The 14789-nt window shown below is 34.0% G+C and overlaps 1 protein-coding gene and 1 long non-coding RNA gene across 6 annotated transcripts; one reads left to right on the top strand and one right to left on the bottom strand.

Annotated features, from left to right (window-relative positions):
• Positions 1 to 1746: 1746 nt before the first annotated feature.
• Positions 1747 to 12896, top strand: metro (membrane palmitoylated protein 7-like protein metro). 5 transcript variants are annotated; one of them, XM_011053925.2, is made up of 11 exons: positions 1747 to 2707; positions 3798 to 4084; positions 4672 to 4803; positions 5271 to 5297; positions 6599 to 6766; positions 7283 to 7354; positions 7446 to 7570; positions 7867 to 7997; positions 8680 to 8982; positions 9431 to 9774; positions 10789 to 12896. In XM_011053925.2, the coding sequence occupies exons 1-11, from the start codon at positions 2665 to 2667 to the stop codon at positions 10963 to 10965; spliced, it is 1809 nt and encodes a 602-aa protein (XP_011052227.1). In that variant the 5' UTR covers positions 1747 to 2664; the 3' UTR covers positions 10966 to 12896. The 5 variants fall into 5 exon arrangements, with proteins under 5 accessions (XP_011052227.1, XP_011052228.1, XP_011052229.1 ...); XM_011053927.2 differs by having other exon boundaries at positions 1760 to 2707; positions 8806 to 8982; XM_087415525.1 differs by lacking the exon at positions 1747 to 2707 and adding an exon at positions 2728 to 3105.
• On the bottom strand, positions 12724 to 14685 carry LOC147906790 (uncharacterized). The gene is made up of 2 exons (XR_015548108.1): positions 13709 to 14685; positions 12724 to 13286 (listed from the first exon to the last, which is right to left on the bottom strand). It is a non-coding gene; the product is annotated as an uncharacterized LOC147906790 (long non-coding RNA).
• Positions 14686 to 14789: the final 104 nt, after the last annotated feature.

The raw sequence follows: 14789 nt of genomic DNA, 5'->3' as shown, positions 1-14789 counted from the left end.
CAGACGTAATCAGATAGTTTAATTTATTGATACATTAATTAATATGATTAATATAATGCAATATTGTTTATTATCGGCTAACGCTGCATTGCATTATGTTTTGCAAATCATTGATAGATGGCGCCACATATCCGATACGACTATATAATTCTGTAAAACTTAAATTCGAGATCAAATTCGCAAATATATGTATTCTTTTATGAATAGAGAAGACTATTAATTAATTCGAATATATACAACTTATGCTCTATACTATCGTTCTGCGTTTTAAGAAACTGATTCTGTCTTATCTTGCATTTGTAATTTCTAAATATATTTTTTATATGTACTTTTTATTAAAACTTCTTACATACCGGAAACAGATATTTTATATATAATTATATATAATTTTATATAATTATATATAAAACATTTTTTCCTGGAATGGAGTAGTAGCATTCCGCTCTAATTATTATCTGATCGATCACGCGAGTTTATTTTAAGCAGTTTTAAACAGTTTACATTGTTTAATTAACAGTTTTTTTAATAAATATTTTTGTATTGATCATAAACGAAATTATTAATTCAAATACATTTTATGTTCTTCATGAACATTCCATATTTAAGAATGTATTGAATATTTTTTAACGAAACGAAAAAAATTATAGATTTTTTTCTATACTATATTTGAAAGCAATAAAAAAATAATTAGTGGCGATTTAGAATCAGGATCGAAAGTATTACTGAAGTCGTTATTATTATTAAAGTGTTATTAAAAATATCAAAAGTTTTATTTCGATAAGAAGTAGAAATGATTTTTAAAAATAATTAAGATAAAATGATGAGATTTTCATTTAAATTATAAAGGAAAAAATGTTTTATAGGTATATAATTATATAATAAAATTATATAAAATTATATATTCAATAATTTGAAGAATTTTTTTTCAATAATCTATTTTTATTTTTCTTAAAATTTTTATATATTTTTAACAAAATTATTGAAACAAATACATCCAACGTTTCACACAAAAAGTTCTCTGTTTAAATAATTCAACCAATTTAATCTGTATTTTTTTAATTTCTGTATTTTGTTTAGTACTTTGTATACATACATAGAGCACATTTTGTTGTGAGTATCATAATCAATCACGCGATTTTAAGTGCATTATTCGTTTGAGATTTTTGTGTTGAGATTTTTATTTCTTATAAATACACCACACAAAAGTTTTTTCATACACCAAAGACGTTAAAAAAATATCGTTAATTTTTCAAACTTATTACTATTATATTTATATACTATTTGTGATATCAAATTATATTCAATTTGAGTTATTTTTAATCATTTCTATAGATTTACTCCCAATCAATATATTGTTAATTTAATTGAAACAATGAAGTCAAACAATTTAACTAAAAATATATATAAATTTGACTCAAATTATTATTTGCGAAGTGCATACTTAATATAGAAACGTTGTTTATTTTGAAATTAGCAATTCAATCACAAATGAATTGATTTACATTTTGTCACACGTGAAAATTAAAATAACAGAATATAACAATATGAAAAATATTCTAAGAATAAATCTAATAAAAAGAATTAAAGAAGACAATTAAGAGTGCAGTTGTCAGTGCGTAAATAATATTTATTATATTAAAAAATTCTTACTGTACCGACGTTTTAACCAACATTTTCGATCCTTCTCAATGCAAAATAAATCTAATATAAAAATAACAAAATGTTATTTAACTCAAGAGATTGGATGCACCACTGTTCCTTTAGTATTTAACAATACAATAAATTCAAACTAGGAAAGAAATCTGTTTGGCATCGTAGGATGCAGTTTCGAGATGACCATATGATTTTCGACCAATGCCGTCCCTGTGTGAATACAAAGATAGGGTCGAGTTTCGACGAGAATCGTCCATCTCTTTTTCGTTACCCGCGCAAGCAGCAGGGAGAGCGAGAAGGAACGATATCAGGCTGTCGTCGGGCAAGTCGGAAACGGAGCAGAGGCCAACGAAGGGTGCGCGGAGCGTATTGTCCGCGGCGCCTCTCAACATGGCACCGGTGCCGCGGCTGCCGCGTCGGAGAAACGTGAAGAACGTGCAAGCGGGGGTGCACTAGTGCACGAGAAAGGGGTTTCTCAGTCGTGAACGCGTGAAAGTGCATCTTCGGAGAGTGCGTCGGATTTCGGAGCAGCTTTCGTACGTAGAGAACGCGAGGGAGAGAGATCGAAGGAGCAAGTAAGAGAGAGAGGGAGGGAGAAAGAGGAAGAGAGAGAGAGAGAGAGAGAGAGAGAAAGAGAGGATAGCGTACTATACCGAGGAATCGCACGGGGCAGGGACGGCAGGCCAATCCGGTGGCGGTCATCCTACCCCGTGTCGAGTGACAGGCTGCTTACGTAACGGATTATTCTCGCTATGATAACGACACTCCAGACAGCGCGAACGCGACACGTTGACGCTAGGAAGCGGCAGCAGCAGCAGAACAGCATCGTCGCCGGGAGGGCCGTCGACGCGGCGGCGACGGCGCAGCGCGCGACCCCGACAGAAATACGCCGACCCGGATCCCGCTATCGCCGTCTCTGATACCTGTCGCTTAAACGAACGCCGAGCGTCGCTACGCTCACGTCGTCCTCGCCTCGAAAACGCGGCGACACGCCCGGGCCAAGTGCGAATTATGACAGCGGCGGTCGTCATGGAAAACGTTAACTGGGACCCCGGTAAGTCGACGGACGGCAGGTCGAGATACGTTGCTTTGGACACCTTTGGAAACTTAGTTCCGAATGATTCGGAGCGTCGTCGGGGATGTTGTCGTCACGTGTTTTTACGTTTCACCCTTAACACAATCGTACTGCGCAGCGAGATAATAAGATGGTGGTGCTTCGCGCGGCGAGGGTGTTTTCGACGAAGTTGACCTATTGTTGTGGTGGCGGCGGCGTGTCGATAAGACCTCCCTCGTTGTTTCCGTATAAGTGAGAGGTGATGAGAGAGAGAGAGAGAGAGAGAGAGAGAGAGAGAGAGAGAGTTACTGGAGCAAGTTACGGAGCATAATCCAATACGCGACTGAATACTCTTCAAAGACGTATTAATAAAACGTTGCGTGTCGGGCACGAGCGTGGTACGTTATAAATATAGAGCGAGGGTAAAGCAGAGTAAATAAACTGTACGAGTAATAACGGGGGGTCTTCTGATAAAACGCTGGTGTGCCGATATTCCAATTCGCTACCGCGCACATTTCCGCGTGTTCCAATTTGCTTGAATGAAAATGAGATTTCGAACGAGTGATCCGTTTAAAAATGAATCCGATATCGATGACATCGATCGGCGCATAAATGCATAAACAAGAAATCCTTGTGCCTTTGAATTAAAATAATTATAGATTTATGTAGAAAAGAGATAAGAGTTCGTTACACCGTTTCCAATTTTAGTACTTCCGCATTTAAATATGGAGAACGTAATTAGCGCTATTCGATTCTAATAATACGCGCAAATATACTTTACGCTGAAGTTCATATAAAGCGAAAGATAATAAAAGAAGCGGACTTAAATGAAGAAACAATAATTTTTCAAAATTTAATCGCCATTTTAATTAATTTTATAAATCATTTTAACACGGAGGTCGGATTTAACTGCGTCATTTTCAATATTTTCAGCGAATTTTCAATATTTTTATCAGATAATCGAATCTGAAGCCTGAAGCACAATTGAAAAGCACAGCCAATAGAAACAAGGGAATAATAGATTTCAAACTATTTCTATTGCTTGTGCTTTTCAATTGTATCTCAGATTTAATCTGTTCATTTATTCCAGCGTTGTCCAAGTTGCTGAACTCGCTGCAGGAGAACAAGTCGGAGATACCCAGCTGTACCGAGGAGGAATTTGGATTTCTCAGTGAGCTGCTGCAGTCCAAAGAACTGAACGCCTTGGTGAACGTTCATAATAAAATCCTCAACAATGTTAAGGATGATAAATTCTTTCCCGTGCTCTCAAATTCGATGGACATCGATGTCGAAGTTCTCGATCTGTTGTCGACCAAAACGCACGTCTCGTCCGATTGCAAAGAGTTATTCCACTTGTTGCAGAAACCACACATCCAGGTAATTAATAATAATATATAGAATATATTTTGTTCGTTAAGTTAATGTTGTGTGTTGTTTTATTAATAAAAACAAAAATCTTCTATTAAAAATATTTCGAGTTAAGACTATTTTGATCGAAGTTTGAAGAAGAAATTGTTTTATTTTGAATTTAGTCAAGATAAGTAAACTGTTGGTGATATTTTGAATCATTTTTGATAAATCATTCTGAATTTGTTATAATTTTATAGGATATTGAAATTATCACAGCTTATAGTTTTTAAAAAAGATGATTTAAAAGATTTTTTTTTTAAGGTTTATCAAACGAAAATGACAAAAATAACATTTATCGTACTTCTAAAAGTATATATACTTTTTGCCGATATTATTTGATTAATTTATAATTTTCCGTTATAAGTTGAAAAATAGTTTTCCCTCTTTTTTTTTTAAGTAATCTTTTTGGATTGTGTGACTTTTGAAATAAGAAATATTTTTTTTGCAAATTTTCTTTGCAAATGTCAATTCATTTTATTATTTGCAATTTAATAATTCTATAAAGAAATGAATATTTCTGAGAGTGTATTCTAAAACAATTTTCTTCACCGAAGGGTCTCCTCTGTGCTCATGATGCGGTGGCGCAAAAGGACTACTATCCAAGGCTGCCGGATATTCCATTGGAAGTAGACGAGGATGAGGAAACGGTGAAGATCGTCCAGCTAGTGAAATCGAACGAGCCCCTGGTACGTCGTATCGATCGTTGGGTCGGCATTTGTAATAACAATGTTTTTCTAAGCGTCTTTTACTCAATTAACCCAAGAGTGTGAGCAATAGCGTAAGAGGGAGAGATGGAAAATTGCTTAATTGTCAATTAAGTAGTAGCAATTCGAGTGTAATGTACGCGTTTGTGTTTTTTAAGAAGCCGTAGGGAGGGGAAGGGAGGGGGGAAATTTGTCAAAAGTAGTTTACTTTTTTTTGCAAGAGCGTTAAAGATTCGTTTTTCCGCCCACACATGGTTGTACATTCGCGTCGACTTGCATGAGACGCGTAAAACGCTCCCCAGTATCGGCGTAGACAGGCGAGTCACGTATAGTATCGTAACTTGGATACTGAGAGAATCCTCCGAGTGTATAACGAGTAGCCTCACGAGTGCGAAGAAAAAGTAACCAAGTAATCACGTGTTTCTTTCATCGTCAAACTTGCTTCGAAGGGCGACGCCGGCGTTGAACCGATCGTGGTAAGTCGCCTGAATGCCGTAGAACATGTGCTGAGCACCTGTGATGAACACCTGACTTTACGTCGTACGAAACTGCCCTGTACCTCAGCCGTCATTCTTTTCGTTTTCACCGCTCACTTTAGCGTCGGGATCGAAACTGGTAGAACTTTATCGCGTGCCAACTTCCGTTGTCGTAAGCCGGGCGAGGAGCGGCAACGGAAATTACGAGTATTCGGAACAATCTGGATTAAACAAAGATCAATCCGACTTAAACCGGTTTCAATCCCTGCTTCAACGTAGATCTCTAATCAATCCTTTCCTTCTTCTTCGTTATCGCAACTGCGATCACAGGATATAAATTCATCTATAAATTAAGCGTTGTTATGTCCTTTCCTTCCTTGCACAAGTTTGTTGATTTGGTTGATTGCCTTTGTTGCGTCTTCATTGCATTGTGTCTTGTTTGAGTTGTTCTTTTGCTTTGTAAATAAAATCTGTTGTATCACTGTATTTGTTGTTATTGTCCTGCATGACTGTATTTGATGCATCTTGAAATGGAGTTGCCTTTTGATAAAAGCTCGTTTTGAAAAAAATATGCTTGAATTAAATATTCTGTGTAAATAAAATTTAATCGTATAAAATTCAAAGATATAAATGAAAATAGAAATAAAACTCACTATTTGTTGTAATTTCATATTTTTGAAAATATATAAGAAATACAAGTTTGTTATATGCAAAGCATTAAATAAATATAAGATCGTGGTCAAAGAAACACGAATACAACGAGATATTAAATAAAATTTATCTTTTTTCTTCGAGCAATCACAATTAAATATCACCGGTAACTGCATTTCGCGGTACGTGTTTCTCGAGATGCGATTTGACCTTCGTTACATTTATTTTGCAAATTATTTAAAATGCCTATTTCCGTTTATCTCGGGAAATGCACAGAGAACAGAAAGTACTCTAAATAATATGAATCTTCAAAGGAGATTTTAAAAGATTCGTTACAAATAATTGATAACTGAAAAATCAAATCATTTCAGATAACCTTACGATATCCTTTGGATATTCATGTTATCGGTGCGCCCTGTGCTCGTCTATTTTTGTGTTGCACAATTTCGACGATTTCAATTGATCGATTGTGCCATGAAAAAATCGTCGGGCGCATGCCGATTTTAATATCGCGTCTGCCTTTCTTTACGAAGACTTTTATTTTTATCCATTTTTTTTTAAGAAGTGATAGAAGGCACTCCCTAGTGCGCGTTCGCGCGCGAAATACATACAACGCAATGACAATACTAGATTTTACATCTTGACATTAGGGGGCGACCATAAAAACCTGCGAAATCACCGGCAAGATTGTAATCGCACGGATAATGCACGGCGGCGCAGCCGACCGGTCCGGACTCATTCACGTCGGTGACGAGGTCTGTGAAGTCAACGGTATCAGCGTCGAGGGAAAGACACCTAGTTTTGTTTTACACATTTTGGTAGGCTAAACATTTTCTTATCTCGTCATTAGCAAATACGGCAAATAAAAGTAGTATAAGAGGCACAACTACCGCTCAAAAGTTTAAATAGTAAAACTGTAATTTTTACATATAAAAGCATAAGATTTTTTAAATATAATTATTTTATTAAAAACATCAATTTTTTTATGTACACTATTGGAATAAAATTTATAGAAACAAATTTTTATTCATTTACAATGTTAATAAATAAAACTGATTAAATTTGAGAAGCTCCCAGCTTAAGCAGTAGTGTATTTCAATGAAGTTTTCAAGATAACTTGGATTATTTTTACATTTGTTATTTTATAAAATAATAATACATAATATACTGTATATTCAATTTGTTATTTTAAAGAGACCATGCGAAATTTTGAAGTTTCTACTTAAACGTTCATTACTGATATAATAAGATACAATATTTGAGTACCTGTTTTGATTTTTAAATAAACAGAGCGTCATTATTAAAAATTCTTACGTAATTTAATTTTTTTTCAGCAAAATTCAGAAGGGACAATCACTTTTAAAATAGTACCCGCGGATAGCAAAAGTGGAATCAGGGAAAGCAAGGTAATAATCGCAATAACACAATAAATCTCTGACAGATCTTTGATAGAACAAATCTATATTGCAAATATAAATTAAATATGTATAACTTTAGGTTCGCGTCAAAGCACATTTTTCGTATGTGGCTGCCGACGACCCTTACATTCCCTGTAAAGAAGCCGGATTAGATTTTGTCAAGGGTGACGTTCTGCATATTGTCAGTCAAGATGACGCTTATTGGTAAGATATTTGTCATATAATCTAAATGCAAAATATCATAAGTGATATGTGAATAATTAAATAATGTAAAGCCTATGATATAAACTGAGCAATGATCTTACAATTAGTGCTTGAATATTTCATTGTGAATTTTATATAAGCTCATTATGTAGGTTTTTCATTACTTATTGTTAGTGTAATCTATACATTTACGGCGAATTATAATGGCTTTGATCGAATATAACCTTTTTCACTCATTTGTGTCTTTACACATTTTTACTTAATATTAATTATAATGATGCTGGTTATAAATATAGGTGGCAAGCCAGGCGAGAAGGTGATAGAAATATGAGAGCAGGTTTGATCCCCAGCAGAGCTCTTCAAGAACGTAGAATTCTTCTTGAAAGGAAGGAGAAAGAGAAGGAGAAATCAGAAGAAGACAATATAAGTATGTCAATGGGTTTGTTGAATTGAATAACTCGCTTGTCTTGATCTTATTTCGCAATCATTCATTTCATCGAGTCATATAATTGTCGAGTGTTTTCATATTCTTGATGTTTATACATATATATTTAGCGGCAGATATATATCGATCAATGTTGCACGAAATCTGCAATTATTACTGAAATAGATGTCAATAGATGCTTGGAGTATATTGATTGGAGAATTTTATGTTTTTTAAAATACATTTCCAGAATTAATTTAAACTTTTTGAAAATACATAACATGCGAAATGCCAATATTGAAACATGACATACATACATATACATATATACGTCAAGTACATAAAAAAAAGTACCGAATGTTATCTTTTTTCTCAAAATCAAAATTATTTCCTTCATAAATAATTTAAACATAATTATTACTAAATTAATGTGTAAAATACCAATATGCTCCGAGAATGCTCTGTTTGAAGGCTGATATTGTATTAAAGCTTACCGCTGATTTTGGCGTAGCAATGTTGCATAATGAATTAAGTTCGTTAGTGACCACCTTAAGTACACTTTAGGATCAGTCAGTTGAGTGCGCGGTAGATTTGTGTCCGAGGTGGTTACCCGTTAATTCAGTAAGCTAATCTCGGCTGCGCTTCTTTAACAAATGGATGGCCTGACGACCTAACCGTCGGTTAGGCTTGTGTTCTGTTCCAGTGCCTTTGCCCGCATTGTGCCCCCGTCCCAGTACCTCTTTGCACGCCTCGCCTACAAAGTGCAACTTGCAGGGAACTAAAACTAAAAAAATCATGTATGACGCTGCAGAGAACGACGACTTCGACCGGGAAGAGGTACCGACCTACGAAGAGGTCGCGAAACTCTACCCCAGGCCGGGCCTGTATCGGCCAGTGGTTCTCATTGGACCACCGGGAGTCGGTAGGAACGAGTTGAAGAGGCGGCTCATAGCGACTGATACCGAAAAGTACAAGACTCCTGTTCCTTGTAAGTTTACCAAGAAACTCACAGCTACTCTTAAAATAAGAAGGGAGAGATTAGCTTAACCTTTAGTTAATCATGCGGAAATACTCGATTATGTCGTTAAATAAAATGAACAGGGATCGCGTAACTAATGTGACTTTGCGTAACTAATTAAAAGTTTAAGATTAAGAGAACGATTAAATTCATAAATATTATGACATAATTAAAAGTGGAAAAATTATATATATTATCTCCAATAGATCTAAGAAATGAGAAAACTGTAATGAGAAAATTAAATCAACGATGAATAAAGCACGAGATAAAAGTAATTTGAGAAATAAGAGAATCAAAATAAAAAGTGTTTAGTAAATCTATCAAAAAAGTTAATTTACAAATAATTGTAAAGTGTAGGAAATATCCAATTAATTTATTAATCTAGTATTCTTTTTAAACGAAATAATTCTTTTATCAGACACGTCTAGGCCACCGCGACTAGGTGAAATAAACGGCAAAGAGTACCACTTCATGACTCGGGAGAAAATGGAGGAGGACATCGAGGCTGGAAAGTTCATCGAGTATGGCGAGTATAAGGGAAATTTATATGGTACCAGTTCCGAGAGCGTCAGCTCGCTCGTGAACGCCGGATACGTGTGTCTCTTAAGTCCTCACTATCAAGCCCTCAAGATGCTAAGGACACCGCAATTGAGGCCATACGTCATATATGTGAAACCACCGACGTTCGAAGTGCTAAAAGATACTAGAAACGAAGCACGAGCGAGATCGACCTTTGACGAGAGTAATTCTCGAGGCTTCACGGTATGGTTGGAAATTTGTATTTACACGGGTTGTGACAAAAAAATCACAACCATTTTCTAACTTGATTTCATAACTTGATTCTTTTTTAAATCTATTCTGACTGCTATGCTGATGTTTTACATTGAGCTTAATGAATTTAATATATTATTTTAATATTTTATTATCTTAATATAATTTATATTTAATGTTTTTTAATGTTTGAAACACTTACACTTAATAAAATCATTCTTAATTGGATAAAATCGTCATAAATGAATTCTTATGAATGTTATGCGACACCTAAGTATTCGTGATATGGCACTGAAAGTATTACTTATTGTTATCTTTTTGTTAACCATATTCTAATATTTAACTCTTTATACGAGTCATGTCATTTTAGGATAATATTTTTCGCAATAAAATCATTGCCAGTTTTTAAGATGATTTTTAAGATGATTAACATCAAATTGAATATCCTTACTAGATGCTTATTAGCATTAAAAATTATTAAATTGCTTGTCAATTTAATAAAGTGATACTATTATTCTGGTTCTGTTTATGATATCGTTTCAAGCCCGAAAAAGATTTCAGCGCGTAATATGCAGAATCAGATATATATGTAAATGCACACAAGAAATATTTAAGCACTATGAGCCGCCTTCAAAAAGAGCATTTCAGAGCATATTAATATTTAATTAATATTTGCATATTAATTTAGTATTCTTCTATTTATCTATTTTTAAACAGTTTATTCTTGAATAATTATGTTTAAGCTATTTATTAAGAACATATTTTAAATTCAGATACTTTAACCGAATATAAGAATTTTCGTATTTAATTAAATTTATGTTATTTTAGTTTTTTAAAATTAATTATTGTCTAGTCAACATAAATTAAATAAGTCTCACAGATCCAGCAGAAATAACTGTGTTACATTTTGTCGTCAGTTCCGAAAGGTTAACAATAAACATCTTTGCAGTTTAAGAGAATAAGTTCAGGATTGTATTTTATCATTAATCTCATATGCTATTGCAGGACGAAGAATTCCACGAGATCCTGCACAGTGCGGAAAGAATAGAGTTCTTGTATTCTCACCTTTTCGACGAGGTGATTGTGAACGCTGACCTTTCCATGACATTCGAGCAACTAATCAACGCAATCCATCGAGTGGAATCTGAGCCGCTTTGGGTACCAGCCTCGTGGGTTCAATAAAATGATCTTTAAAGTTCGAGGAACAAAACAGCCGGAAGAGAAGGGTTTCGTTGTTAGAGACGCGCGACTATTCGTTGCGATTTGACGAGATCGAGCGTTTCTCGCGACGCTCGACGACACTTTAATTCTGCTTCCCCGCGAAGAACGTATATTTCTCGTCTATTGTCTCACCGAATTGCAATTTACCACCTAGAACGTTATCGCGCCTTTACACTCGTAGAGAAATTTCGTACCTCGAGCGTTCGCGAGTCTTTATCCGTTTTGAAAAACGAATTAAATAAAATTTTCTATTATCGGATGCCGTGTGTTCGTCGACGATGATCGTTGCTGATTCGTAAGTGACGATTTATCGATCGCGAAAGGAACGCAACGCGCTTCTCCTCGACTAGATTAAATAGCTAAGTATGAAATGTTGAAGTAATCTCGATGATACGCTCCAAGTGGTTTAAAGTCGTTTCAAATTCCACAATTCTTGTTTTCCGGATCTATTAAACGTTTTAGCGACACTCCGCGCATTTTTAATCTTACAATTAGAACCCTTACTGCCAAAAGTTTCACCAGCGGCGGGAGATCTCGTATTCTTCGCGATCTCCGATCTCATCGCGAATCTCTTCTGTACGTCCTATCGACACGTCGCACAATTGAGTATTTGACCAATTTAGGCCTAAATTATTTTTATAATTTAAGTGGACTGAAATGTCGTTTTATTAATTCATTGTATTTTAAGCTGTAGGAAATACTTTTTCTATATAAAAATATAGTTTAATTTTTACAGGCTATATATGTATCAAATCTTATTTTTTTTTAAATCTTATTTAATTAAGTAAAAAATATTATTATTATTATTATTAAATCTTATTATTAAGTTAAAAAATTTCGATTTAATTAGTTTAATTTTTAAAAATTTTAATTTGTTTTGTTTTTTTATTTTAGTTTTTTAGTTTCGTTATAATTTTTTTATGCTCTATCTTCTTTATTTGTTCGTCTAAATAATTTAAGTTAACAGATAATTTTCTAAAAATTCTAATTTTTTGTTAGGTTTGGTAAATTTTGCATCTGTTGCATCAGTTGAACAACTTTTATCGAGTTATCATTTTGACACACAGTGACTCTAAAATAAAATTCAAATAATTGAAATCAGAAATAAACACACGAGAGGTCAAGAAATTCTTATTTAATACTTCAATAAACTTATATTGGCTATGTTACATGGACAACCGCGTTATTCTGCGGCTGATTTTTATGAAATCGTGAAGTGGAAACTTTCATTTTTTTATTAAAATAAAAAATTATTGAGAAACACCCAGAAGACCTACTTATATGTATTAATATTCTCTTTATTAAAATTTGCTCAAGAAAATAACGATAGGATTCGACTACTGGACTGATCGCTTATTTACGTTTATTAATTACGAACATTAGGTAGTCAATTTATTTTCTAACTCTTCAGCTTTCTCAAGTAGTCTTTAATTTTAATTTGGAATAAGTTTTAAAAAATTGACTTTTGGCCGCCTAAATCATGACAAATACCCCACTGTGCGTTGTGTGAAATTCCAGTTTTGAGACCATGAGAATCTCGCATATACCTTGGGATCAACACTCATAAAATGGTACTTGTGCCGAGGTTGCTCTGGAAGCTTTGTCAAAGCTGGGAGAATCACTACGTGGATGATCTTTGATCTCGATTGTTGTTAATTGTTGCCAAATAAGTATTGTACCTAGAATGCGACCGAAATGATCGCTCCACTGTATTTACTGTATTTTCCACTCGGTCAGCATTACCACAATATTACTATTTTATTTTATTCTTTTCCATGACAATGGAATGCCAATGAAAGAAAAAAAGCTATACGCTCTATCGAGTTGACGTTACATAACTCACCCTTGATGTAAACTCTGCATGTTATTGAAATATATCATTAAACTTTGAATGTGCAATTAAGATAACCCATCCTCTTTTACACTCTAATTAAAGTAATTTAATTGAAGAAGATAATTTAATTATTTGTAATTAACATTAATTCACACATTGTTATACATGTAACATACGTAATATGCTGTAGCAGAAAACGTGTTGCAGAAATCTTCTTATGACGTCTCTTCTAATCATTCAAGCAAATCATAAGTATGAGAGAACCATCTTTGAAATATCATACTGAGAAAAATAATCTTCCGAGAAGCTTCGCGCATGCTGAATAAAACAGAGAACGCCTTCGTGCGAGCTCGTTGATAGACAGCTGACGTGTTTCACGTGCCTTAATTTCGCATAGCAGTTTCTTTCTGCGTTCATTACTTCCAAGGTCAGTGTCAAACGAGCTGACCTGAAAAAAATCACACAGATACGAAGTTTTGTATAAAAATAAGTGGCCTAGGCACAGTTGGTGTCGTAGATTTTCCGAAACGCATTGTGACACAGTTTGCCGAAGACGGAGCGCTTCAATATCTCATTCTCGTCTTGTCTTAAAATAAAAAAAAAAAAGCTACAATTGCTTAATGGAATCATTGAGTCAATTATTTTGATAGTCAAGTGTTTTTAGACCATTCGAGATAGTTTCAAATTAATAAAAAATCTGTAGCGCGAGAGAATGTCAAAGAGCTTTCTTATCGATTAGAAATGTTCTCTTGTTAACAGTTTCTGATTCCCTCGATCATTCTAGAATTAATTAATGTATCGTATTGATTTTCTTTTTGTCAAAAGGCACCGAGGAACGTAATGAACATTCGTGTCAAAACTGCAACTTACATTTAACCAGAGAACTCCTAATAGCCCGTCACGAGCAGGCACGGAAACCACTTTGCTCTTCGCGCCAACGACTTCCTCTCGAAATTACGAGCTCCTTTATTGGAAGCGTCTGCAAATATTGATTCTCGGACACGACGTTCGCGTGCGTGCAGCAGTTCGCGTTCATGTACATACATACATGCCGCTGAGATTTCAGAATTTCTCGGCCAACTTTTCGCATGCATAAATCGCCGTGTTACTTCACACGTAATGCAATTTCAGATCGCATGCCTCGTTTTACGATTCGTTACTGTTGTCTATCATCTTGCCTGCGGTTTTCGTGTATCCGTTTGATTTTAACATACACGAAATTGGCAAAAATAGCCGCGACAACTGCGATGCCTCGAATCAAAACTCGTGAGAAAAGCCAAAAATTTCGTTCATTAAACATTATGTTTATTGTACAACATTTCATTTTATGAAAATTAAGGAGTGAGCTATATTTCTCTATATTTGCGAGTTTTATGATTGTAATTTTAGATTTTTAGAAATTTCATCTACAAACGAACCAACTCAACGTTTATTCCAAAAAATTATTCCATAAAATCGTAACAATTAAAATTTTCAACTGTACTCTGTGTAATTAATTTCAAATTTATCGGAACTATTATTAAAAATATTGAATTTTACTTTAAAAATATTTATTTTAATTTAAATTATATAAATGTCTATTTTAATTTAAATTATAATTAAATTTAACAAAGTTAAAAATATCTTTCAAAAGTTTCGTTTCTACGAATGACATTTAAAACTTATAAAAAGTTTCAAAACTGGGAAAGTGTTCAGTGATTTACTATTATGTTAAAAATTGACTATTAAAAAAAAATATTAAATTAAAATTTATGATACACTGCTGGGTTATATTAAGCATTTATCTCTTTCGCTTTCGTTAAAAATACTGACAAAAGTTTCGTTTCCACGAATGATATTTAAAACTTAATATGTATATAAAAGATTCTAAAACCACTAGCAAAATGTTCAATTACATTTACTGATAAAAAAAATTGACTATTAAAAATATTAAATTAAAATTCATGATACA

This window comes from Acromyrmex echinatior, chromosome 18 (genome assembly GCF_024713525.1).
Source record: "Acromyrmex echinatior isolate Ae372 chromosome 18, ASM2471352v2, whole genome shotgun sequence".
NCBI lineage: Eukaryota > Metazoa > Arthropoda > Insecta > Hymenoptera > Formicidae > Acromyrmex > Acromyrmex echinatior.
This window is presented reverse-complemented; position numbering and strand designations above follow the sequence as displayed.